This window comes from Centrocercus urophasianus, unplaced genomic scaffold (genome assembly GCF_019232065.1).
Source record: "Centrocercus urophasianus isolate 14NV4802_14NV808 unplaced genomic scaffold, USGS_Curo_1.0 seq_21, whole genome shotgun sequence".
Classification (NCBI taxonomy): domain Eukaryota; kingdom Metazoa; phylum Chordata; class Aves; order Galliformes; family Phasianidae; genus Centrocercus; species Centrocercus urophasianus.
This window is the reverse complement of record NW_024884767.1, coordinates 7171896-7199176: the sequence shown is the minus strand read 5'-3', so window position 1 is coordinate 7199176 and position 27281 is coordinate 7171896. Positions and strand designations below refer to the sequence as shown.

The 27281-nt window shown below is 35.4% G+C and overlaps 1 protein-coding gene across 1 annotated transcript in view; it reads right to left on the bottom strand.

Annotated features, from left to right (window-relative positions):
* Positions 1-1392: 1392 nt before the first annotated feature.
* The window catches only part of SLF1 (SMC5-SMC6 complex localization factor 1), a 42625-nt gene continuing 16736 nt past the window's right edge, over positions 1393-27281 (bottom strand). The window contains exons 8-18 of the mRNA XM_042823019.1: positions 25649-25807; positions 24426-24592; positions 23034-23171; positions 22166-22331; positions 15056-15203; positions 12609-12754; positions 10516-10679; positions 9919-10034; positions 7824-7916; positions 7278-7460; positions 1393-4818 (exon numbers count right to left, since the gene is read on the bottom strand). Coding sequence (XP_042678953.1) covers positions 4346-4818; positions 7278-7460; positions 7824-7916; positions 9919-10034; positions 10516-10679; positions 12609-12754; positions 15056-15203; positions 22166-22331; positions 23034-23171; positions 24426-24592; positions 25649-25807 — 1953 coding nt within the window. The 3' untranslated portion in view covers positions 1393-4345. The remainder of the gene's footprint in view (positions 4819-7277; positions 7461-7823; positions 7917-9918; positions 10035-10515; positions 10680-12608; positions 12755-15055; positions 15204-22165; positions 22332-23033; positions 23172-24425; positions 24593-25648; positions 25808-27281) is intronic.

The window sequence follows — 27281 nt, the reverse complement described above, 5'->3', positions numbered from 1 at the left end:
ATTTTTTGAGAAATTAAATCACTCTTCCCCAAGCACAGGTCAGCAGGTAAGAAGCCTTCTGCGGAGCATTGACTGATCTGCAGCCTCCCCCTTCACCTTCTGCCTGCCCACAGGTCTCCCTGTCCAGAGAACGCACTGCTCAGCACTCTTCAATTCAGCCTTTTGCCCAGAAAAGGTTTCTGCTTTTCTAGAACTGCCTAAAACTTACTACTATCAAAGCAGCTCTTAATATCCTGACTTAAAGCTACTTATCAGGCCAGCTTGAGTTCGTAATTTTTACTTAACAGAGATTGGTTGATGAATTGGGTGCATCTGCTCAATCTTCATCTGAATATGACTGGATGTTTGGCAAAGCGCAACTTTTAGATCAGTTTTCCTGAAGAAGCATCATTTCACATCCCGGTAAACATGATGACAGATTCATTAACTTGTAAGGCTCTTCGTGTATTACATTTTGATGATTAATACAGTATAGGATTATTTAATGTACATTTAACAGATTAAAAAAGAAGTTACCTATCTATCTGACAGATTTTAAAGAGTGTTCAGTGGGGAATAATCACCAAACATGAAATGTCCCCAGTGTTCTGTTGTGGCTGGCACTGGGACCAGCATATTGCTCCACCAATGGATCAAACACAGCCATTTGCATTTAATTTTGCATATGGCGCAGGAAGTGATGAAATGGCCACTCACACAGACAGATCTGCTCAATCCCTGAAAAACAGAAAAAAACCCAGAACTTTTCCATACAGACAGTTAAAGCTGAATACAGGTCTGTATGATGAGTGCCATAAACACACCTGCCAAGAAACTGGAGATGAGTTGCTCTGACTTCACTGCTGTTGGCCACAGAGGACCACGGTGTGATGCTACAGCCAAGGGTTCAAAACAAATGCACAGGGAAAGGGCATTGAGGCAGGGGGCTGCTGTTAACTCTGCACATAGCTTTCAGGAACTGACCTTTGTCAATGCAGATATTTAGCAACACGATGTAGGAAAGAGCTTCAGCACTGTTTGAAGTTATGCATTTTAAAGAATCATAGAATCATTAAGGTTGAAAAAGACCAGTAAGATCATTTAATCCAATGGTCCATCCATCCCCACCACAACCACTGACCAGTTCCTCAGTGCCACATTCACATTGTTCTTGAACAGCACCAGAGACAGTGACTCCTCCTCTCCCCTTAGCAGCTTGCGCCAATGCAACATCACTCTTTTGGAGAAGAAATTCTTCCTAATATCAAACCTGAAGGAAGGAAGCACTGGCACTGAACTCTGAGACACTTTTCAATCAGAAACCTTCAGTAGGCATCAAAACCACAGTAATAAGCCATGTGAACTAAGCTTTTTTCCTAAAAAAGAATTAAACAGCAGCAAAACACCCAAGGCAACTGTTGCATGTCATCTTTGGTCATTTATTTGCTATGAGTCACATTCTGAAATATAAGAAACACTCAGGAAAAAGTCTTTACAGATATCACCAATCTCTTTGTACACAAAGTTCATCGTTAATACACTTGTGTGCAGTAGTATCACTGCTGTCAAACAACAGGTATGTGTTGGAGAAGCTGTAATAGTTAAATTTGGTGTAATTCTACTCCTTTTTAGCAACTTTTGACGCTTTAGCAACAACTATAATTCCAACTACATATCACAGCATGCTGTGCCTATTTTGTTTTTACCAAACATTATGCTATCAACAAGCCAACAGCTGCTCTGGGCAGTACTTGGTGTCTGTATGTGTAACAGCGCTGTTCTGCAGCCGCATGTTGTAGGTGGAGAGTGTAGAGAAACTTACTAAAGGCCTAAGAAACTGAGGTTGGCTGAGGACAAACTTCTGTGAAGCACGCTGGCTTGCAAAACATGGAGGGATTTTAAAAGGAGACAGTTTAATCACTTAATAGAGCTCACTTCATTGTGATCATGACTTAAAAAATTGCTATTCTGGAAGAGAATAGGTGCTCTCTAATAAATGAGATGAAGCACATAATCTTATGTCAAATATGATGGAAATATATTTAAGATTTTTCAAGGATATGTAGTCTGCAAACATGATTATACCTAAAATTGAATATGTATAAAACTGACCGACGTTAAGAGCATAATAGGTGATCCTTACTCAAACTGAGAGAACATAAGGGAAAAATATGCCATCATATAATTGAAGACTGATACTGTATATCAATAATCTCTAAGCTAGAGTTAGATGTGGAATATTATGATGTAATTAAGGAAAATTTTTATACAGCTGACATACTTTTCATTCCTTACAAAGTATGTGCACAGTATTTCTTTCATCACATCCTGCAACAGGGAATACTGAAGTTTGTTGGTCGTTAACTTCACACACAACAAAAGCTTTCTGAGTGTTGCTTTTTCACTCCAACTCTTTCACTGTAGGAAACGCAAAAAGGCACAAACAGAAACAAATCCAATATGAACTGGCCCTCTATTCTACCAGAGCAGGCTGTTCTGCATGCACACATAAAAATAATAATCGGTCATTAATAAAGACTAAACATTTGTAAAAAAGGTCTGGTTTGAAGACCAACCCAGTCTGAGCATCTTCAGTAGATTAATTGCTATGAGATCATATGTCTCTGCTGCAAAGACTAAATGGAAGTTTTAGTGTGCTGCAAGCCAGCTGCATCAATGTAACTTATTCCTCCTAGTCAAGCAACGTCAATTTCAGAAGCAGTTATTATCCACACCCTTTCTTTTAATGTTCTTTTTTTTAAAATAATATAAATCGCTACTATAGGAGAACTGGAAATGTTGCTAATTAGTACCTTTCCTCTGAAGGCTAAGATTCTGAATTATTCCTGATCTTGTACTGAATCCATTAGAAAAAATAAAATCAGTTGTCCTTATTCTAAAGCAGCATTTCTTTCTCTTCCTTAGGAAGGGAAAAGTTAATCCTCCACTAGAAGTGTATATTCTCAGATTTTAGTCTGATCTAAATTTGTACCAGATCTCTACAAAGATGCATGGCAGAAGGATAGTCATTGCTGTATAAATCTGTGACAAGAGTTCTCTAAAATACGCAACTCTTCCACACACCCAACCTCTCGCAGCACAATTATACAGCTCAGCTGCTGCATGAGCCTCAGTACCTTTAAAGAACAGCACAGGATTTTCTCTATTTCTTAATTAATTAAAAGGACCATCTGATAGAATATGTAGCATACAATACTAAATTAGGTTAGAGGATTAGTTTGGAGGATTTATCATGTGTAGTTTGCATGTATTCACAAAACGGAGAACAAAATTCTCACATTAAATGGGCTGTAATTTTTAAGGAGATTCATACTTAGTGTCAGAATCTGATGCCCAGTACATACTTAAACTGTCTTGTCTAATCCTTAGCAAATTCCTCCGCCAACACAGCTAGATTTATACCACTACTACTACCAGCATCTGGATTGGAGAAATCCCAGGGGTGTTACCAAGATGACTTTATGCACTGCCAACGTATAGGATTTATCAAATCACGGCAAGCCAGCATGAGGCAGAGGAGAGCTGGTGACATCATCACTCATGCTGAAGGTGCATTTGGTCCTTTACAGCATCACTGGCCTGGGGGGCAGGAAGATGCCCCAGTCATTGTAAAGCTCCAGTCAGTGACACCCACTAGGATGCCGAATAAAAGCCAAGTGCATAGGCCAGACTCCTCAGGTTGGTCTGCATAAACAAATGTGGCCATTAGCGCCCTGTAGCATCATAGTGTACTACCAAACTAACAAAGACAAGGGAAGTGCTACCACACTGATTCTATAATTGAAGTTTTATTATCTTCTGTTTTTAATTTTACAAGATGTGGTTAGGTAAGATGCAGAGAAGACATTTGTTTTCCCTGCATATTTGTTTACTGAAAGACAGTTAGAATATTGGTTTTGTTAAAATGCAGTAAATTATGTAGGTACGCACTTTTCTAAGGGAAAAGCTGCTTGTTAGATAGTGTGTAACTCAGTTCAAGGTGTTCTACCTTTAGAAACCAAACTCAACGATGGCACCAGACTGGTGACAAATATTTCCAAGACAGAAAAAGTAAAGATTAAAACAACACAGCACCTCCTGAAGTGCTGTCATGCATCCAGAGATGTCTGACAGTGAGAAGGTATTGTGAGTGGACAGATTTTGCCTAAAAATTGCATTGAATCAATGCATCTGACTTTCAAGTCCCACTAGAAGAAAGTATTGATGTAATGGGTGATAATAACATGCGCGGCTGTGACATCTCTACTTCAGTTACCAGAAAAAGTATCAGCCAAATATCGTAGGTTAGCAGTCATGATTTAACCTGGTTATGGAAGCTACCTATGGAAAGGATTTAAGCAAAGAGCTAATTTGCCTTTACCACAGTTTCCAGAGTTGCTAATAAAGCCTTCATCTGTTCTCCAGGAAAACCACACATGTATGCAGATACCTCTTCAATAAACTGTGGTAGCTTTTGGAAAGTTTCTAGCTCCTTAAAGTATGTATCTACTAACCAATGTGCAGGAAATGTATCTTCCATCTTATGGCTATCAGCAGTCATTACTAGAAGCATACTTGAATGAGCTACCTCTCTGAGAGTTAAAGTAAAAGGTGAAAACAGATTATAAACAGAACAAAAATTGAGCAGCATCTTGTTAAATAAAACCAACCACAACTCTTTTTGCTGACTGCTGACATCTTGTTGTATACGTTTGTTGAAACTTTCAATTTTCTCTTCCGGAAGAACAATGTTCAGAAGTTCTTGTTTTACTGGCAGGGACTGAACATAATCCAGTGGCAATTTTCCATTGGAGTCCCTATGCTGTAGAAGGACTGGTCCTGAAGGAAAAATACAAATATTAATAATAACATGTTATGTTTGGCAGCTGAGCAAGATGTTAATGTTTTGGGTTGGTGAGGTTTGTTTTGCCAGAAACTAGGAGTCTCTTTAAATTCCTTTTTGCACTAAGTTATCTTCACACAACTGATGAGGTAGAATTAGCAACACAATTTAGATGCAGAGAAAAACATTATAACAGTTTTGTTATGATATTTTTATGATTTTCTCCCTGGCTTTCCTACAGTGAAAAAACGAAGAATTATTATATAGAACTGTAAAAGAAGTTAAAATCTATCTTATCCTAAAATTTCAAGTTGCAACACACAGAATATGTAAAAAGTTAGCTAATGTTATCACTGATGCACATGATCATCAAGGATTTTACAAGGTAGGTTAATTGCTGACACTGTCTGAAAATTAATGGCAATTTACTATGATGGTCTTTACCTTCCTGGGTGGTGTGGCCAACCTGGTATTAGGTTATGCAGAAAGGTAAACCATTGAGATAGGAAGCCTAGTTTTTCTTAACTAAGGTACAAATTCATTTTGAGTAGGTTTCTGCAAAAATTAATTATTACCATAATAAGTAGATTTAAAGAAAGGAAATGAGACATGTCTTACTTGTTCGGATTATAGTAAATTCTTTCAGCACTTCCTGTTTATTAGTACAATGAAGCTATTAAACAGATTACAGTATGTCTTACAAGTTTAAGAAAAGCCACATAAAAAAATGAAGTGGGATGAAGCAGCTTTAGGTGATACTTTTCAAAGGTGAAAACAACATAAATCTGCTTATGTAAATCTGGGTTACTATGCTAAAGCAATGATGCAATTTTATAACTTTATGTTTTCAGAAATGTATTTTAATTACTAATTAATTACAACTTTTAAAAATTACTAATTAATTACAACACATGACATATCTCCATTGCAGGTCTTAGCTTTGCTACGATTGAAGTCACAGATATAAAACATAACTTCTGCAAGTTAAAGACTTCTTAAGGGAAAGAAATGGAAGAAGCTATTGCTTAGATATATTCTAAGTTACTGAGCTGACTAAATACAGACTGAAAGGGTAACATGCTTATAGTCTTGTCAGCTACCTGACAGGCCAAAACCCTGAGTATGACAAAGGCAAGGATAAGGGTGAATGCAGCCTTATAGTTGCCAGAAAACTTTGATGAATGCAAGTGCAAGTAGAACTCTTCCCCTAGGACAACAGGATCCTATTCCTCACAACAGCCTAGGAAAAATGCACATCTGTCAGTGCAGTGCCACTTCCAATTGAGGAGCTGGGCTTAGGGCAGTATTGGCTATTGCATCACTTAGACCGACGGAACTGAGCCCGGTATTGGCTTGGCATGTCAGATGCGTGGCTCAGTAGATACACAAAACACCTGGGAGCTCCAGAACTCAAGCTCAGCAAACACAGAGAGGTAGACCTGCTGAGGAATGTATCGATCATGAGCCAGTGCTTGCAAACAGACAGAAATAGCCTTTAGGGGGCAGGAGAAGACTGTAAATACAGAGGGTCATATGCCAACAACGAAATAAAATTTTGTTTCTGCAGCTTAATTAAGTAATAGGCCATCTAAATACAGTGTATTATTTTACCTTAAGGCTAGAAACAGAATCATCTTTATTGAAAAAGTTTAGACTCATCATATCATGCAAAGAGACTAAATTGACACAGTAGGTCAACAGTAAAGATAGTGCAAATTGTCATTTTAGTAAACTAATTAAAAGAATTTCATATTGAAGATCAATCTTCTATTTTTTAAAAACAAAACGTGTTAATTATCTTGATACAAGATATTTTGAAATGAGATACAACCAGTTTCCTGTCACTGAAGAAAAAACACTGTTTAAAATATTTACCATGGGTCCACCTAAGGGACAATGTGTTTTTCTTAGAAACTAAGACATCCCTCCCACTATTATCCCTAAACAGCAGTTACCACAATTACAATATAGATCCCTTTCTTAAACTAATTACCAAGTTAATTGTGTTCTTCAAAGACCATCTCATTAATTTTCATAAATGCTAAATAACTTTATATTGAAATATGTGATTATAAAGAGATTTAGTGATCTATTTTTGCATTATGGTAAAAATAGGTCAAAATAAAAGAAAATCCTTAGCTTTGCTTGGTTATGAGGTAATTTTTATCTTCATTAGTTACTTAAGAGGATATAGTTACAATGCAAATGGAATAAAATGCAGAATAGAAACATTATCATCTTGGAAAAAAAAGTGAAATCTCTCATTAATTTCATATTTGGCTGATCAAGATAAATGTGAGAACAGTACCAAGGTACCTTGGCTTGAAAATATTTTAAAATAAATGTTTCATACTAACACTTTGTTTTACATAACTATTAATCAAAGCACCACAAACTTCATAAGCCCTTAGAACAGGGTTATTTCCCTAACCCAGGCTAGCATAAATGCACTCACCCCCATGCCGAAGCAGCAGCTTGCCAATTTCTACATGTCCATTTGACAGTGCATCATGCAAAGGAGTCACCCCGTCCACTTGACTGAGCAGGTCTACCTCTGGACAACGCTGCAAAATTTCACTGACACACACTGTGCTGCCATGGTTACAGGCTTCATGCAAAGGCGTCCAGCCAGCATAGTCTGAATTATAAATCAAGGGAAGTTTTAAAACAGCAGAAGTAGTATTAAAATGTTAATAATGTAATTCATTAGACAGCGAAACAGTTTACTTTTTAGTATTCATTAAGGTCAAAGTGGTAAACTGAAAAGCATCTGATAAAAATTAAATGGTATTTTAAAAAATTGATAGGAAATGTGATGTTAAAACACGTTTCAGCTATAAATTAATCTTCCAGCCATTTCTGGTATGAAGTCCTTATTTTGTATTATTTAGAATAATGCAATGTTTGCAGTATAAATGCAAACTTTACTCAGAGAAGTATATTAATACACTTCCTTATCTGGATTAATTTCTTAGTTCTGTAGAGAAAATGAATAACTTACCTTTAGAATTAATGTCTATTCCAGGGAAAGAGAGAAGCTGAATCAATCTCTCCACTTTGTTTCTTATGCAAGCTCCATGCAGGGCTGTCTGTCCTACCATAAAAAATTAATAGATTACACTAGACTAGGCAAGATAGCAACTAGAGAAAATAATCAAAGTGCCTGGAACTAGGAGACCTGGCTATATGCCAGAAAATTCAATAATGAGTAAGATTTTCCTTTATCCTGTTTAACCATCTTTTAAGAAAATCCAAAAAACAAAACCAAACAAAAAACAAAAAACAACCCACAGAGCTTCTGTTCCACCACAGATCCAGCAATGAAATTGTATTGCAAATGGTTTAACACAGGAATTATATCCCCCCAGTTCAAGGTTTAAAGCTTCAATCACACTATAAAAGCACCAAGTGATCACAGAACACCAAAAACACTGGGTTTTGAAGCAATAAAACTTTAGAGTGCAGTTGCCCTCCCTTCAATTTATTCATGAACCTACGTTAAAATGTATGGTTCTTTTTACACAGCATTTATAGCTTAATTCAAATGAATGTTTCTGGCTAAGCATGAGTGCCTCTACACACTCAAATATAATTCAGAACTTCAAATCCGTTAACAGATGGTTTGCTGTTTCTCAATAGGCTGTCTGACTTGGCTACAGTAGCAAGGGAGGGGGGAAAGAGGGAGAAACAAATGAAGGGGTCCTAATAATAATAATAATAATAATAAAAAGAAAGTCCTCTGAAAAAAAATTCCTAGCCTTAGTATCGCATAATGCAGAAGTGTGAAAAACTGAACATCAAGAAACTGAGAACTGCTGGTTGTATGTAAAAACACAATTAGTCTCCGCATGATAAAAAGTTCAGACCCATTCTGAACACTGTTTTGCTTTCACTACATGATTAGGTTTGAACAAGAGCCAGAGAAGAATCTTGATGCCACGTGAAAGATGATGCAACAAACATCTTAGAAATGAAAAATATCTCAGGGTAAATCCCTCGGCATTTGCAATGAGATTAACATAGTGTATTTTGTTATGTCAGTACCTTCATTATATAAATCTGTCAGCTTCATACTCATTCTTTCAACAGTAGATACTACTTAAATTTTGGCAGGGAAAGAATAAAAAAAAAAAAAAGCTCTTTTTTTGCTTTCTTTCTTTCTTTCTTTCTTTTTTTTTAATGCCCTAGTCCTTCAGCTCACTTTTCTTTCTAGAAGACAGCCTGTAATAATTCACATCAATTTTACTTGCAAAAGCAATAAAGAGAAAGAGAACCAATTTTAAAAATGCATGGTCTGGCTCTGTTACTGAAGCGCTCTTAAATCCCAAAAGAGAGTGAGGTTTTTTTTCTCCTTCAGTGTTTGTTATACAATTCTGATTACAATTTTTTGAACAATCCCGGGTTGCTTTCACCAGATTTTGCTAAGCCTAGGTGTCATGATTCATATAGCTGTGTTTTGAGTGATACAGCTAAATTTCTGATGATAAAGATGAGAGTTCTAACAAGTACCTCATTCTGTTGAGGTAAAGCCTCATGTAAAGCACAATTTATTAGATCTGTGTAATAAGTAGGAACTGAATGAATTACTGCAGTGCTGTTTTATTCCTTAGGTACTTGGGTTCCAGTATAGCTAAGACAAAAGCCAAATGCCTTTCATAGTCTGGGCTGAATGCCTAGAAGAAAACAGTCCATATGCTTAACACAGCTATGTAACGTAGCATACTCCTCAGTCTTTGTTCACAAAATGTCTAGGACTGAAAGCGGTGAAGACTGAATTATACTTTCAAATCAGAAGACGTTGATCCTACCAAGCACAGGTTGAGGTGGATTAGCAAAGTAAGACGGGCAAGACTGGAATGAGCTCACACAAGCTGTACACCGTATTTAATATCTAGGGGGGGAGGGGAATGAAGAAGGCAGCTTTATTCAAACATATATACAATTCTTCCTTTCAAACAGACATTGAAAAAAAGGGAACAAGAACCATATGAAAATAATTTTTGGATGTAAGCATTCATCAGGTCAAGATTTTTTAATCTGAAACCATCAGTTCTAACCATATAAAGTCTCCAACACAGATTAGATACATGGAATACCTTTAGCATTTCTCTTGTAAAAATGCCCCTCTTCAGCCCAAGGGGAACAATTCTCTTTGGTGTCTGAAGCCTTGGCTCTCTTCCTTGTACCGCACTTACTCTCTCTGAAAAAAGAGCTAAGGGGACACATCTAAAATCTCCACTTCATATCTTTTATGTATGTACTTAGTGCCTTTAAAGTATATAAACATCAAACTTAGACTTACGCATTTCTGAGTTATTTCTAGAATGTCCTAATGACGTAATTTTCACATAATTTAATTATAACTGTATTTAATACAGCAATAAAATTAAATTATCTATAATTAAACTTTTTTAAAAGGTAATTTTGTGGATTGTTCAACTTATCTGTGTATCCTTTACATCAAATATTGGGAAAATATGACTACTTTCGTTTGCGTAAGTTGAGAAGGAGGAATGGGAAGGAAGGGGGAATTCCAGCCCAGGGGTTGGACTACAGGTTTAAAACTGAGCTTTATGTCAGCTGTAGTAATTTGTAAACAACAAAACAGGTCATTTAAAGTTCAAGAAATGTGTCAGGTCAGAAGCTGTCCCCCAGAGCAGAATAAAATTGGTGATGTTACAGGCATTACTTACGGTAGATCAGGCAGCACTTTGACTTGGTTCTGCTCATCACCATTTAGCATCTGTAATGCCCTCTGAGGTGCAGGGCATGGCCAATGCCCTATTTTCTTTTTTTTATGTACTTTTCTTGTCTCACACATCCCTGCCTCCCGCAAAGCAAGAAAATAGGGACCGACCTGTTGCAAAAGTAATATTTTAATGTAATTAAAAAGTAATTAACTTTTTGATGTAGTCTTTTTTGCTGTATTTCTTGTAAAACTGCCACCTACCACCCACACCCTATTTTGCACCTTATTTTTTATAAACATGATCCTTCCATGACTTGTAAGGATCTTGAATTGTATAGTCTACTGTAATCTGTATAGATTGCTTAATGTCATCTCTGTAATTTATTTACTTTCTTAACTATTGTTCCAATTCACTCCTGTAAGCTGGCCTCAGTGGTGAGTAAAGTGTCTGGAAAACGGAAGATTTTAGATCACTTTTTTTTCCACAGCTAAGATTTTCATCTCTTTAGCTGGACGTAAGACTGAAACAAAGCTAACCGATTCTAAGCTACTTAATGGAAGCACGTACAAGCTTTCTTCTCCCAGTCCACGAAGAAAAACCCAGGGAGCAATATGGCAAAGAATCACTCCCCTCTTTCAACCCTTCTAAGCTGGATGCTGGAATAAGCTTCTTGACACTATGAAGGCAATAAGCTAGTTAGTTAGCTTTATGGTGCTCTTTGTAGAAGTTTTGGCTTTTTTCTAGCAATACAGAGCTTCCAATCCAACCTTACACCTCTTTTTAAAAAGTCATGCAAGTTTTTTGCATAGTCCTGTGAGGGAAATCACTCAATAACTACACAATCATCAGCTTTCATTAAAGAAGGCTTTGAGTACGTCAGAGATCGCTACAATTCTGCAAGTCACTTGCTGTAGAGGGACTTTTTACAGGCACTGTAAGATTATCAACAGCAAGTAGGAAAGCACTCTCTGGATATACTGAAAAACACAGTTGATAAGATGCTGTGTGAAAGGAAGGTGCAAAATTGGACCAAGTTGATACTTGTTGTATGGAACAGGAATGAAAGAATAGTCGTGGTAAGGAAAGCCACAAAGATCACATGAAATATTTTCAATCTCTTCAAAATTTTTTTTCATTCAGAAGCAGAGATTGATCAATAGTCATAGTAATACTAAAAACAGCAATTGTTGCTGTGTATATGTTGACAACATTTGTTAAATACTAGATCTTGTTGGTTATTTTTAAAATTTTGACAGTCTTCTGTTCATGTTCTGTTTCTATTAATAAAAAATAATCTCTGTTCAGAGTAAATTCCTGTAGTTTGAGAAAACTTAGGTATGGAGTAATTTATAACAGTATAACTTTGTCTTTCTTTGACTTAATCTATACAATTTTACGTCATATAGCAAGTTATGAATTTCTTATTCTCATTAGTCTTTACCATTAAGGTTACTGCAAAGTGGCTCCAAATTAGGTCATGTCATTCCTGTGTGGTCTCCCTGACTTGTGACTATGGTCTTCCTGACAGTAACTGTGGGTCTGAAAATTCAATTTGTATTTCCTAATAAGCAATCACAGTTTGTGACTCTGAAGGCAAGATAAAGTCTACAAGTAGAAGAAAGTTTTTAAGAGGACAGATTCATAGAAATATACTCTGGTTCAGAATCACAAAATTCTGTATCTAGCAGCAAAATAATAGACTGTCACTTCTTCAAAAATCTGAAAGAAAAAAGATCCCTGAAAAACTATGCAATATTTTGCATTTTCCTTAATTACAAATATAATATTGCAATAAATGATTCACATCAAAGATTACTTTAAAAATCGTTCATTTTGACTTCTCATGATAGTTGCAACAGATTAATTTTACAATATGTTACCAATTCTTTAGCAAGAAAATTTCACCACTGTTTTGAACCCTGCCCTCAAGCAAAAAGAAACACAAATGCAGCAGTTTCCACAGGTAGAAGTGTATACATGCAGTGAACATGATTTCATACCACAAAAGAAAGATGTTTTCCAATACTTTAATTAATTATAATTATTTTTGAAGCGCTTAAGTGTGCTAGGTATTAAGGAGTGTAAGAATTACTTACTATTTTTTGAAGAGAAAGAGGTTCTGTAGAAATAGTTACATTTCTCTGTAAACACATTTTTTTAAAAACTGCTTCAGCAACAAACATTTGAAGCCAGAGGGATGGTATGGAACAAATGAACATTTTAATATCACATACTGAAAAATCTGGATGAAGGCAAAGAGAAGAGAAAGAGCCTTAAAATCAGTATATACAAACCTATACATGTATAGTCGTCTAGAATATATATCTTACTGATTTTTAATTCTTCAATTACAGATTTGTAAGTTATTCTCCATGAAATTTACAATAGTCTTATTAAAACAGATTTAGAATCATAGAATCATAGAACCACCAAGGTTGGAAAAGACCTAAAAGATCACCCAGTCCAACCGTTCACCTATTCCCAATAGCTCCTACTAAACCATGTCCCTCAACACAACATCCAGTCTTTCCTTGAACACCCCCAGGCTCGGTGACTCCACCACCTCCCTGGGCAGTCCATTCCAGTGCCTGACCACCCTTTCTGAAAAGTAATACTTCATGTCCAGCCTGAATCTCCCCTGCCGTAGCTTGAAACCATTCCCTCTGGTCCTATCACTACTGGCACCCAGCTCACTACAAGCTCCCTTCAGGAAGTTATAGAGAGCAATAAGATCACCCCTAAGCCTCCTCTTCTCCAGGCTGAACAACCCCAGCTCCTTCAGCCTCTCCTCATAAGCCCTGTGCTCCAGATCCCTCACCAGCTTTGCTGCCCTTCTTTGAACCCGCTCCAGGGCCTCAATATCTTTCTTGCAGTGAGGGCCCCAAAACTGGACACAGAACTCAAGGTGCCACTTCACCAGAGCTGAGTACAGGTTTACCCATCACCTGACAAGAACACCAGCTATATAGAAAAGTCAACTTATATTTGCATTTAAAATGCAAAGGAACACTTCTTACTATGCCAAACATTCAAAAAACCCACTCAAAATACAGTATTTTAAAACATATAGCTTGATTTTGAGATAAAATTATTAATTCAGTGAAATTATGCAAGTGATTTAATTTAAAATTTCACAAGACATAATACAAACACAATTCAAGTTAAAAAAAAAAGTAACATGAAGAAAAAAAATCTGTCTCAGTTATGGACAGGAATTCTATATTAGAAGTGACATTACGCAAATTCCAACATTTTTCAGATGAACCTATCATCAGGCTTATCTTTGGCCTATCTCAATTTTTTTTCTTTTGCTTTGTTTTGTTTTTTAGAACAGGAATGGTGGATACTGAAGCACACTGTATTGCCATAGTGTTAGATTTCTGAGAAATGCTCACACAGAAGGTTATCAACTAACACAATGAAACAGAAGAACAAGTTTTAAGGGTACAGATATCTTCTACTCTAAACTGACAGAATCTTACAAGAATTCTGTTATAATTTTTCATAAGAGCCATTGTCCAATCTGTAGGGATCACCATTCAGTAATTTTTATTCTTTATATCCTATGAAGACTGTTTCCATGCGTACTCTGAATGGATGAAGAAGCACATAAAAACACTGTTTTCTATTTGTAAGCAAGAAAGTGAGAAAGTAATACTGAAATTTATTTACTAGATTTTTCCTAATATATTTTCTAATATATTTCTAGAGCTATAAAGTTCTAGAGAAACTGCAAAAGCTATAGAACTAAAAGTACCATTGATATAAATACTATAAAGTCCAACTGATCTGGGTTTTTTTGTTGTTATTGTTTTTAATCTAAGACACATTAAAATGTGTCTAAGAAATGTTATAATGTTCCCTAAGAAAGACCAGAGTGGAACTAGCTAGAGAGTAAGATTTTAGTTTAATTTTTTTCAGTACAAATCTTCTCAAGTGTCCAGATAGAAGCACCAGCACTTTACATGAAGCCTATCCACACCTGTCTCTAGAGAAAATGATGACTGATCATATCCTGAAATCAAGATAAAGAGGTAGAAAACCTGAGTTACAGTTTTCAAAACATTTTCGAATTAAAAACAAAACAAAACATGGAAATACATTTTGAATATGTAATAGAGAAACATTGAGAAGTTTTTCTAAGATTACTTCTTGTTCCAGTTGAGTTCGTCTTCCCTACAAGCTGAAACAATAGCTACTGCAGAGGATATCCCATTTAGTTTTAATCATGACATTCATATTTATCTAGCATAATGTTTAACCCTGTCTTCTATTTTACATCAATACCTATAGAGATTTATTTAAAAGGACTTTAATCAGAAAGCAGTTCTGGTTAGTCTTTGCTTGGAAGAGACACAAAGCCTGCCACATACACACAGATATACACAGATCTAAGCTGTTTCCTGCATACATATGCATCACATTGTACAACTGCATGGCTGCAAAAGAAAGTAAAATATAACTTGAATGCAAACTGGGAATTTTAATTGAGGGCTCCTTAGTATATCTGATTAAGATTCTCAGATGCATTTCAAATACTCACCATCACAGGCAATGGCAATGTAGTGTGCTAAATCATCAGCTATTTGATGAAATACATTTCTGTCCATAAGCAAAGCTGAGACGATCCAATAATCCACTACAGTTCCAAGGATTGCATTTAATAGACAAGCTATTTCATGTCTGAAAGCCTAAAAGGGAAAGAAAAGAGTATCTAAGGACCTGTACTGTACAGTAAATTCATGCTGATAATGTAACAGTAATAACACTGGAAAACATCTTCAGATAAAAGCCCACTGTGTTGCCATATCTTCTTCACTGATATTTCTTTTTCTGTTCAAAAGCCAACTGCTGAAATCGGGTCAACAAAACTAATTATGTCACTGAGGCCACAGCAATTAAGATTTGGAGAAATACAAATTATTTTGAAACACAATTTCTAAAACACCATGCAAATTTCAGGGATCTTATCCTTCTTGTTCTATCAGAATTCTCTTTTCCTAAAGTTACCATCACAAAATCAAAGGCCCTGTTGTGATCAATCACATATACCTATATCAAAAAGGAGCCTGGTTGGAAAGTTGAAAGTATTACTCTCCTGCACAGAAAAAGTATGGGAGATTAGGATACTGTATTATGATTAAAAAACAAAACAAAAAAACAACACACAAAACCAATTAAAAGAGCAGTAGCATTTATAGAAGCAACAGAAGAAAGGACACTAACCTTACCATATTCTCTCCAGAACCTGCAAGAAAGGCCATGTGCAGATAAAGAAAGCAAGGAAAAATGTATCCATTGTGGAGGGAATACATGAAATTAACATCACAAAATTAGCAGAACTACCTAAGTACCACAGAATCGCTATGGCTACATTTCAGCACCTGCTGATCCACTGCATTCTGGAAAAAGAGAATGCATACTTCACAACAGTGAACACAATTTTGGATAAGAGGGAAATCAAGCCATATACATGTATATTGGTCAGTTTTTGACTAAGGAATAAGAAACAGAACTTTTCTGTCTTTTGTTCTGCTCTCACACCACAATCAACTGTTTTTGTACTCTTTTGAGAACAAAACATGTTCAGGGTTGGTCTAAAACTTTGAAAGTATTTCCTCAGCAGCTGGAAACCGCCAATGACTGAAGAAGTTTTAGGTTCATCAAGAACACAGACAAAGCCAAAAGAGATACAGATGAGATTTATCATAAAAGGATTACAAAATCCCAGTTGACATGGAAATTGCTACCATGTGCAACAAAGCTTCATCATGCAAATAAATAGCTTCTGCTTTCATACTCCAGAGGCCAAATCTTAAAAAGTCAAGTCACTTTTATAGCTTTACAACTCTGTAGCTGTTTTAAACTTGCAGTTTTCCTTAAATTTAGTTGATATTGTAATGATCAAATTGAAATAAAGAAAAAAATACATAAAACAAAAACTTTCAGCAACAATATTTTTAGAATCTAAGAATAAATTCATAGAAAGCTGAGTGATCCCTCACCGATGCAGATCAGTAACAAAGTAAGTTCAAAAGAGCCACTTAGTTATTTGTACACATACAAAAGATATTTAGAACATTATATCAAAACTCTTATTCTGAGCAGAAAAAACAAGTCACTCATATAAATAACATAAGTTTCTGTGCTATTGCCAAAGGGAATTTTGGATAAAGTAAAAATACTTTTACGTGAGAAGTCTTCGTTTAATGCACGATTTAGTTAAATCATGTGATTATTGTTCACTGGAACACAAGACTCCAATCAGCCAAATTCAAGAATATTTGCAAACCACTGACTTTGGCTCTACCATTTATTATTTGTCTTTTAAACAAACATGAACCCAGTTAATTTTTAATGCTTCGTTCCTTTATATATCATCAATGAAATTGTTTTCGAAACTACTTGATTGTCTCTCTTTTCCTTATAAAAAAATACTTTTCTAAAATTCCTAAGAATAATGAACTATTACAAACAGTAGTTCAAATTATTCCGAAAACATTCTTAACAGAACTGCAGTTTTATTTTTACTTACAATACCCAAGTGGATCGGATTGGCACTAACTTCATTTTCTTCACAGCAGCCTCTGTGGTGCTTTGCTTTGAATTTGTTCCCAAAACAGCATTGATAACACACAGTGTTTTTCAATTTCCAAGCAATGCATGCACAGCATCAAGGCTTTCATATTTTTCTAATACCTGCTTGCAAGGCTAGGGAAGCTAACTGGGAAAGAAAGCCTTGATGCCTACTTTCTGGGGACATACAAAGGACTGGGAGAGGACACAGCCACAGGAGACGACCTCATCTAACAAAAGGTATGGTCCATAGCTTATGACATCATACTTAACATGAAAATCTTGTGGGGAAGAAGAAATGGGGACATCTGGAGTTACAGCATTTGTCTTCCCATGTAACTGCTATGCATGCGGAAGCCCTGCTTTCCAGGAAGCTGCTGGGTGCACGTCTGCCAATGGGAAGTAATGAATTAACTCCTTATTCTTCTGTGGTCATATGCACACCTTTGCTTTACTTTCTTAACCATCTCTGTAACTTCTCATGAGTTTTATTGCTTTTGCCCTTCCATTTCTCCCCCCTCATCCGGCTGTGGGGAGAGTGGCTGTGCATGAGCTTGCCTGCCAGCTGCGGTCAACCTTTTGCACCATACTTAGCTAGCTGAATAACATTCAGTTAAACAATTTTTTTTTTATCAAAGCCCTCTTCTCTGTTGTTAATGTTGAGAATCAATATTATCTCATCAAGAAAAAGCACTGAAGTGGCAAGAGACTGTTGACTGTGTTAGTTGTATCAGTACAACTGACAACTGCTATTTGGCAAAGGCAATTCCTGTACTGCTGTTACATTTAATACTTTCCTCAGTCAACTACAGTGTTCCAGCGAGAGAGGTTTTAGTACACATAAAAGTTCTCATTGGAAAGCTTTTAAGTCGTAAGAAAATTCGTCTTAACTTTTTCACTTTGAATTACAGGAATTTTAGAGATGCTTTTTAGAGGTTTTTTTTTATGAGGTGCAATGTTTTTAGGGTAATGCAGAACTCTGAAAGTGCCTAAAACATACTTCCAAGTGTTAGAAAGGACATCAGAAATACGCAATATGATGCAAATAAAAAACTGAGTGTATCTCTTTTACACTCCTTTGTCAGATTATGTAAGACCAACTTCTAAAAGGAAGAAAAAAACCCGCAGCTGTGGGAGGAAAGGCATTTTGGATACCATTACAGATACAGTATCACTGTGAAAAGATGCAATAACTGAATGGCTACTGGGTGTTAAGAATAATAACATGTTTCTAAGTTCCAAAGCTAAGTTAAAAGCTATATTTCAAGAAACCATGTTTCTCCACCAATCCTACTTGCTTTTGAACTGTGTTACGTATAGAATTATTTCTATGATTCTATTATTTTAGCCTGATACTCAGTATTGATTTAAAAAACCTTTAGAGTAGGAAATTCTACATTCTTTGCTTCTGCATTTTTATCGGCAAGGATAATTTCCTATAATTTCCTTTTTTTTTTCCATCGAGTTGTCTCAGCAGATTAACACAGCAATGAGTGAGGATACTCAAATTCATGTCACTAATTTTATTTTTATTTAAAACAAAAAAAATTCTATTTAACACAAAAGCAAATCACAGAATCGCAAAGGACCTTTGGAGATCATCTAGTCCAACGCCTAAAGCATTGGTAAGATTCCCTCTGTCTTCTCCAGACTGAACAATTCAGGTCTCTCTGCCTTTCCTCATAAGGGAGATGCTCCAGGCCTCTAATCATCTTTGTGGCATCTGCTCTCTAGAAGTTCTCTGCCTTTCTTGAACTGGGGAATCCAGAACTAGATGCATCTCTAGTTGTGGCCTCACCAGGACCAAGTAGAGGGGAAGGATCACTTCCCTCACCTGCTGGACATGCTCTTTTTAATGCACTCCAGGGTACCATTGGCTTTCTTGGCTCCAATGGCTCACTGCTGGCTCATGGCCAGTCAGGACACGCTGTCCATCAGGACACACAGGCTCTTCTTCACAGAGCTCCTCTTCAGCTCCCCTGACCTGTACTGATGCATGTGATTATTTCTCTCCAGGTGTATGACTTTACCTTTGCCCATGTTGAACTCCATCAGGTTGCTCTCCACGCAACTCTCCAGCCTGTCCAGGTCTTGTTAAATGGCATCAGAGTCTCCTGGTGTGTTAGCTACTCCTTCCAGTTTTGTATTATCAGCAATCTTGTTATCAGTCCAAGTAATTCAAGATGCTGGATACGACTGGACCCAGTACCAACCTCTGAGAAATACCACTAGCTACAGTCCTCCAGCAATACTCTGTGTTGCGTATCACAACATTCTGAGCTCTGCCACTCAGTCTGTCCTCAATGCACCTCACTGTCCTCTTGCATATCCCACATTTCCTAAGCTGATCTATGAGGTTATTATGGGAGACTGGGTGAAAAGCCTTGCTGAATTCAAGGTGCGCTGTCCACTGCTCTCCCCTCATTTACACAGCCACTTCTAACCTATCTGTATACCTATAGTCTCTAATCTGTGTAACCATAAGTCTTTATAGCCCCTTCTCCTTTCTTTTTCTTTGTTTCTGATACAGGCTATAAGAGACCTGGAAAACGAAACAACTACAGAGTACTTATTCCAAGAAAAACAGCAGCTCTCATTCAGAATTTCAGCATGAAATTTCTTACTTACTATAACTGTTTCTGGATTGTTCTTTTTACACACATATATCTATATATGATTACATAAATATGTTACACATTTTTTGCAACAAATCTGGAGGTGAAGAAATATATACTTCTTCCCCTATAGTGCTGACTTGCTACAATCTCTTTGAATCACATAAAAATAGATGACTCTGACCTAAATATCTAAAAAAAAAAAAAAAAAAAAAAAAAAAAAAAAAAAAAAAACAAACAAACAAAACGCCTCACTTTTACTGCTTAGAAATGAATTTGTTAGATTTGGTCCTCGAAAATTTTATGGAATTATTTCTCTGTTTTCATTCATAGGTATTTTCACTGGACAATTGCACAGAATTTCAACAAACTGCAAGCTGTTTGTTTCTTTCCATTAGCTAACAACCTTGTGTAAGTAGGCAGATATGGTCACCCCAGTAGTACTGTACTATCAAACAATTTATCTGATATACAGATAGAAGACTGCCTAAGCCACTCCTTTGATTTTGATTTCTAAGTATATGGTGCCAATGTGCTGCCTTTTAAGTAAATAGCTTATTAAAAAGAAAGTAGTAACAGTGAATCATATCCTTAATATGTATGAGTGAAAAATTTTGCACGCAATATGCTCTATTACTGGCATATGTTATTATATATATGTGTCTTTCTAGAATGGTTTAAAAAATTAGAAGATGAATAAAACACATTTTTCTTCTGATTGCATAACTGCGGAGAAACTGGTCATTTGGCTCCTTTGATCTTTCCAATAATGTTATTTAAGTCTTTGAACATACAAAAACATCAGTATTTCAAGTTTTAGTATAACAAAATTGAAAGTGCTGAAAGCAATGAGTTCTGTATGTAAAAACACAGCATATTGGTTTAGAATTTATTTTTGTCAAAGAATGCAAAGGAAAAGAGAATGTGTTGTCAACATGCAAGACTAAAGGATAATACTGTAGTATAGAAATGCTGCTTTTTAGGAGTAGAATTTGCATCTGCCGGGATATTGTACATTATAGCACATAACAAAGCAATAGGCATTTTGGCTTTGTGACAAAAGTACAATTCTTACATATATATTTACATGTAATATAGTTGGAAATGCTCAACAAAACAAAACAAAACAAAAATCAACCCAAAATCTAAATGAGGAAGTACTATCTTTTATGTTGTATTTTAGTATTCCTGTTTTTTCATGTAAATACTATGCCCAGCCTGCCAGAAGCAATTATTCAGCTTATGCACTGAACAGTTTATAACAAAGGTATGGCTTATAGTACTGGAACTAGTGAAAAAAAGGCATGGTAGAAAAAAGAAAATGGAGTCGACACTTAAACTGCACACTCAACACCAGGAAACATATAAAAGCAGTCTCATTTTCCAAAGAAACAGAATGGTCACTAAAATCAACTGAATGCATTCCTGCCAGGTGCTCAGGACCTTTCAAAAAGTAGGTTGTTTTAATATAAATATGGGTATAGAAGCCTAATTTTAGGTGCTTTTTAATATCTTGACCAAGGATAAAAGGCAGCACTGTTTCAGGATATCTGGCTTTGATAGCACTCAAAAAAAGGTAGGAGGTCTGGCTAGGTAAAATGAGTGAAACACTCATTATCTTTCTGCTATCTTAACATAATGAAGAACTAGCAGCTATTATATTGAAAGTGCTTTTTTCTCCATGACACTTGATTTTCTATTGTTGTTCTGTTATTGTAATGAAAAAGTGAATGAAGTATCTATTTATTCTGCGCTTCCACAATAATTTAAAAGAGAACGTAGAGAGAGCAGTAAGTTTGTATTTTATGTGAGAATCTAGAAGTCAAAGATGTTTTACAAGGCCTACAGCTTCTGAAAAGAAAGAGGTGGTATAGAGGACACTCAGTATCTTTCAGGTCAATGTCCTGCTGGTCAGCAGGTCACAGAACAGCAATTAAGTTGCCTTCAATTGCATTTTTATGAAAAGATCTAGGTAAGATACCAAATGAAACTAAAGAACTTGGGAAGTAATTGGGGCATTTAATAAAATAATAAAATGTGTATTTATAGAAAATAGTAAAAAACTATTTGTTTTCTTAGCTTTCACCTTTCAACATTTCCTGAATACAATCACTGTAAAATAAGATAATCATCTCTTTTGTTACAGTTTATTGTTTGACAGAATGTTTTAAGCTTGTGTCCCTAATGACTACAGTAATACCTGCTGGTAAGGGCATGTGAAGATCTGAATGTAGCCAATAAGCTACTCATGATTCGTTTCTTCTCTGCAGATCAATATGAGAATCTTATGGATCAATTCATTTCCTTTAGTGGAGCAAAAACCAGCATGCTTCACAACAAAAGGTAGATATAACAAGCAGCTGTGATACTTACATATAATTCCTCACAAAGGAATGAACAAAGAAATGTCTTTTAAAAAAACGTCAGTCTTCATTATTTTAAAGCATAAAATTCATACTCACATCATTTTTCCTTTGCAATTCTCTATAGGAGAGTATGACCCAATCCACTAGAATATTTATGTGTTTGGTAAAAAGCACAGAGGTTTCACTTCCCAACCAAAAGGTCTTCAGAAGAACAGTCTGTGGCATTACTTGCTGGTGCAGTGAATTGGTCCCTTCAACCAAACTGTAAAAAAAAAAAAAAAAAAGAAAAAAAAGAAGCATGTGGAAAAACCGAAATCTTTATGCCATCTTGATTACTGTAGCTACTAGACAGAAACTTTATCTTCTGTCAAAACACATAAAGATTTGGTAATTTTTAAGTATGGAAAGATCAGACAATTTCTGATGAATAGTAAGTAAAATAATGATGACTATTAAAGTCAAACTGAAGGAATTGTAATACTGTGCTAATATATAAAGGCTGCCTTTATTACTTACAGGCAGAGCAAAATCAAGATTTCTTCATATTTCATAAACTAAGGAAAGATAATTATCTCCCTAGTGAAAGATAACATTTAATTGATTTTTTTTTTTTAATATCAGTATGTTCAAAATATTGCTTGCCTAACTTTAAAAATGGATATAAAAGCAATGCAAAGCTAAAAATGTAGCTTTATGAGCAACATTAAATGCTTACTGAAACTTGCAATACAGTGAAATAATAACACTGTGAAAAGCTAGAGGTCTTAAAGCACAATTAGGAAAAAAACCAATACCAGTTACAATAAACAAACAGAACTGAGAAATATAAAAAGAAATCTTAAGTGACAGCACTTCGGTGGAAGACAATATTATTACAAACATACAAAAATCAGGAAACAACCTGCTGTAGATATGGAAATGCATGTAAAATTGTGGAAAAATAATATTATCCTATAAAACCTACCTTTTTGTCAGAAATTCTACTTCAGCTTTTACTAAATCAAAGAAAAACTTCAATAATGTTTTGTGAACTGTCCTCTGTTCATCTGCTTTCCCTAAAACTGGGACTGCATGACAAATGTTTTTGCAATGTAGACAAGACCTGCAAAACAAACACCAACAAAATACATTTGTATGACAGAAATGATAGTCTGATCTATTGAGAAAGAAAGTAGACTTGACTTTTGACAATTGTGACAATATCTTGCTCCTTAGCAACATTCATAATTTAAAGCCAGACATTTTGTTTTTAGAGCGAAACTTCTTCCAAAAACTTAATCTGCTTGTTACTGGGGCCTTGTATTATACAGATGAAGATTCTGTACTATAGTGTAAATTAAATTGTTTTCTATGTATCTGTATTTTTATGTCCCTTATTTGAGTTATTCTGCAATTACTAGATGTAACAGAACTTCTTCCAAATCCTTTAACCACATGGTAATCTTGCAGCATTTCACTGATCACTGACACTGATATCCTATAAGCAATTCACTAAGTTTTGAAAGGAATACAGGTTTTGATGAAATCTAATGCTTGTTTGACATGATAAAGGCAATTCTGAAGTAAAGTGTGCAAAATTTTTCTGGCTAGAATTTTGAATATTGGAAGGGAATTGGACTAGATGACCTTTAAAGTTTTCTTCCATGATTTCCATGATTCTGTGAAACATATACAAAAGAAAAAAAAAAAAAAAAAGAGAGAACAGGTATATAACTCCTGGGTGTTCACATTCTGCCAGAAAGTACTAAAAGATAAAATATAAAATCCTTTATCTAACAGATTAATTCTCTTCTGTTCCAGTGGCATGCGACATATTCCTAAGCAAAATCATCAGATGTCCAATTACAGTGATTCTAGCACAGAATGCCCTCAAAGACATAGTATGATTACAATTGCATACATTAATACAGCTCTAATCATGGTTGTATCAAATTATTTAAATGCTAAGACTGTATGACAGTAGTAAGAAGTACATTTCCTCACTCAACTAAATGAACAAAATATTTTCTTTCGATACAAGCTACGAAAAATGAGTTCCTTAGCTGAATTATAGACAAGCTCCCTAAATTTGTTCATGTACAGGATTTAATCAGTCTTGTTGAACACTGTAAAAATTATAATTAAAATCAAAATAGATCATGAAGCTTAATATAATAAATATGATAAAGGCCGAATTTTCCTATGTAACTACAGATACATTACATATACACATTATAGATACACACAAGAAACAGAAATAATACAGAGATTATTATAATTTTGAAAAGTTTAATACAAGTATATCTGTGAGCTAACATAAATCATGTTTGGAAAAACATGACTATTGCATCTAATACCTCACTAAACTTTTTTTTACCTTACAAGCATCTCTATCCAGTTCCATGTGCCTTTCTTACAGATAGGACACTGAAGAAGATCTAAATAATATCCTAACATAGACGTAGATTTCCAAGGAGGATCATGTTGGAGAACAAGGTACAAAACATGACGAAGTTTAGCACAAAATACTGCATCAGTATTTTCCTGTAATAAAATAAGGAAATAATATTGGCTACAAAAGGATCCAATTTCAAGTGACCAATTTAAATCAGTGAAGTTACAGATAATGCATAATCAGAAGCAGCAAAATTGAGTTTACAATAAGTAAGTAAAACAGAAAAACCTAGTAACACTAGTATGTTATTTCAGCTGAACGTATTCAGCTTAGAACAAAGGTTCTTTTCTATTAAGTATTCTGTCTGTAGCCTACTAGCTAAGAAAATATGTTGCAAAAGTGCTATTTCTAAAAGCAATGAAAAAAACTATGGGCTGATGCTTTCACAATATTTAGAGTCTTCATTCATACTATTTGCAAATTAATAATAAAAGCCATTATGCTTCAAATGTCCCCCCTTCTAGATTGCATTAATGCTAAGACATTGATGAACCTGAAGGGTTAATGTGAGGACTGCTCCGAAACTAATGCCTCCTGTTTTATTATGTTGGCCCACAATACCAAAGGTGGATATCAGTGGTATGGCAGTAAAGGTAGAACCTTCCCTCCAATACCACATTACATTTTGTTGCCACACTACAGATGGGAGCAGAGGGGCAGTCTGACAAAATGGTGTTGGACATGGAAAAGCAGATGAAGCAAAGGTGTGTCACTGCCACAAGGAAAAATGGCACTTGCTGACATTCATTGATCTTTGATGAACATCAGTGGCGACCAAACAGTGGATGTGAGCTCACTGAGGCAGTGGTGTGCTTCACAGTGGCAACAGTGGGTCACCTCCACTGCTGCAGTTTATTCTGAGTACACCATGAAGATCTTGTTCATCAGTGGTGAAAATGCATAGCTAGTGGTGGTGACAGTGTTGAGACACAGTGTTTTGTAGCTGAGAATTTTCTCAACCAAACAGTTCTATTGTGCACTTTGTTGTAGTTTCAACAGAAATAAAAAAGAGGCGTTACTTTCAAGCGACTTATATAAATCACTATAAAGCTGTAAGCACTGTAAGAAGCAAGGATAATAATATTTCCATCTTTAACATTTACAATATTTTAGTCTTTTGTAATACTTAAGCATCATGCTCTCACCAACAGGACATGTTTTAGAAGAGAATGAAAAAGTTGAACAGGAGGTAAAGAGTACTTCTGACCAACAGCAAGTTCTATAATCACTTCAGATAATAAATGCTCTTCTATTAATTCCTCAAATATATACAATCTGCCTCTGGACAGGTTAGTATTTTTAACCTGTGAAAGAAATATATCTGTAAGTAAAATAACAGAGTAATAAACATACTTACAAACTCAATTAAAAAAAAAAAAACAAAAAACAACACAACATGAAATCTTTTAAGAAAATAAATGATGGCAATATACAGAAGAACATTAAAAAATAAAACATGAATATTACTTATTGACTGATCCAATGAGCGACTGCAATCTAGAGAAACTTAATTTCCCACTCAGCTGGTTTTTCATTGACAAGAAAATGCTTTCAGAATGTGCTTCCCTTCTTGAGACCCTGTAGCTTGGGTGTAACTTACTCTGAGAATTTCTGCGTAAGAATAACTGCTAATTTTTCCAACATGTACAAGTACATCCTATAGAGAATGTCTGGAACACTATGATAATTACTGTCGTCAAACAGTTGAAGAAAACTGAGCAAAAATATAAAACCATGAAATACATCATTTATGAGTAAACTTCATAAAACTACAAACCATGTATCTATTTTATCTCCCTACTTTTCCTGTAATCATTGGGCATGTCAAAGAAGCAGCTAATGCTTCAGATAGCAAAGTATTGATCCCAGTGTATTTCAGAGCTGTGAAGATCATCTTAATGGCACAAGACTTCCCTCCTATTCTGTGCCACTCAGGACAGTGAAACTATAGATTTCACAAGCTTTCAGAGGACCTAGAAGAATGTAATGGTTTCCCTGAAATGCAGTAAGTGCCCTGTAATTTACCTGTTAATGTCTGAATTCTCAACTTTCAAAAATTTTCTTCCCATTGGTAAATGATATGAAAGAGGAGCTACTGAAGATCTTGACTATGTTGATATTTACATCCCTCCTGTATTCAAAATCAAAGCTACGATACATTGCTGATGGAAACTTCAGCTTTGAAATTCAGCTCCTTTGTTCAACAACCTGAGCTAAAGTTCTGGTAAATTCAAGTACACTGGAAAATGAGAGTAGGGATTCTCAACCAAGAGCAGCAGAGTCAAAACCGTACAACAGTGATTGACCTGCTGGAAATTAAAGTTATGCAGATATGCTATTGCTTTAGTCCCTTAACATCTAGCATACTTCACGGTCTCTTGCCATGAAATTTGGCTTCTACTGAGCAGTAGGCAAAATTAGTTGAGACATTCTACCAATTGTTTCAAAGTCAATTTAAAATTAATACAGGCTTCAGTCCAACTGTAGTTTTGAGATCATGGAGTTTTCTAATATTAGCAAGAGTTCCTAGAAATGTTTTAGTAATAAACAGAAAGAGCTCAGGTCAAACCTGAATATGATCTTCTGAAAGAAACAATAATCATAGTTAAATCTCAGCAGAAGTCTCAGTGAATAAGCTCTACGTTAGCATCAGATATTTAGTTTCTCTGCAAATGCTGCAATTCTTAGATGCCTAACATATGTTGTTGCTATATTAACGATAAATAAAAATGCACTCTTAGATTATTTTAATTAAATCACTGTGCATCTGATGTTTGC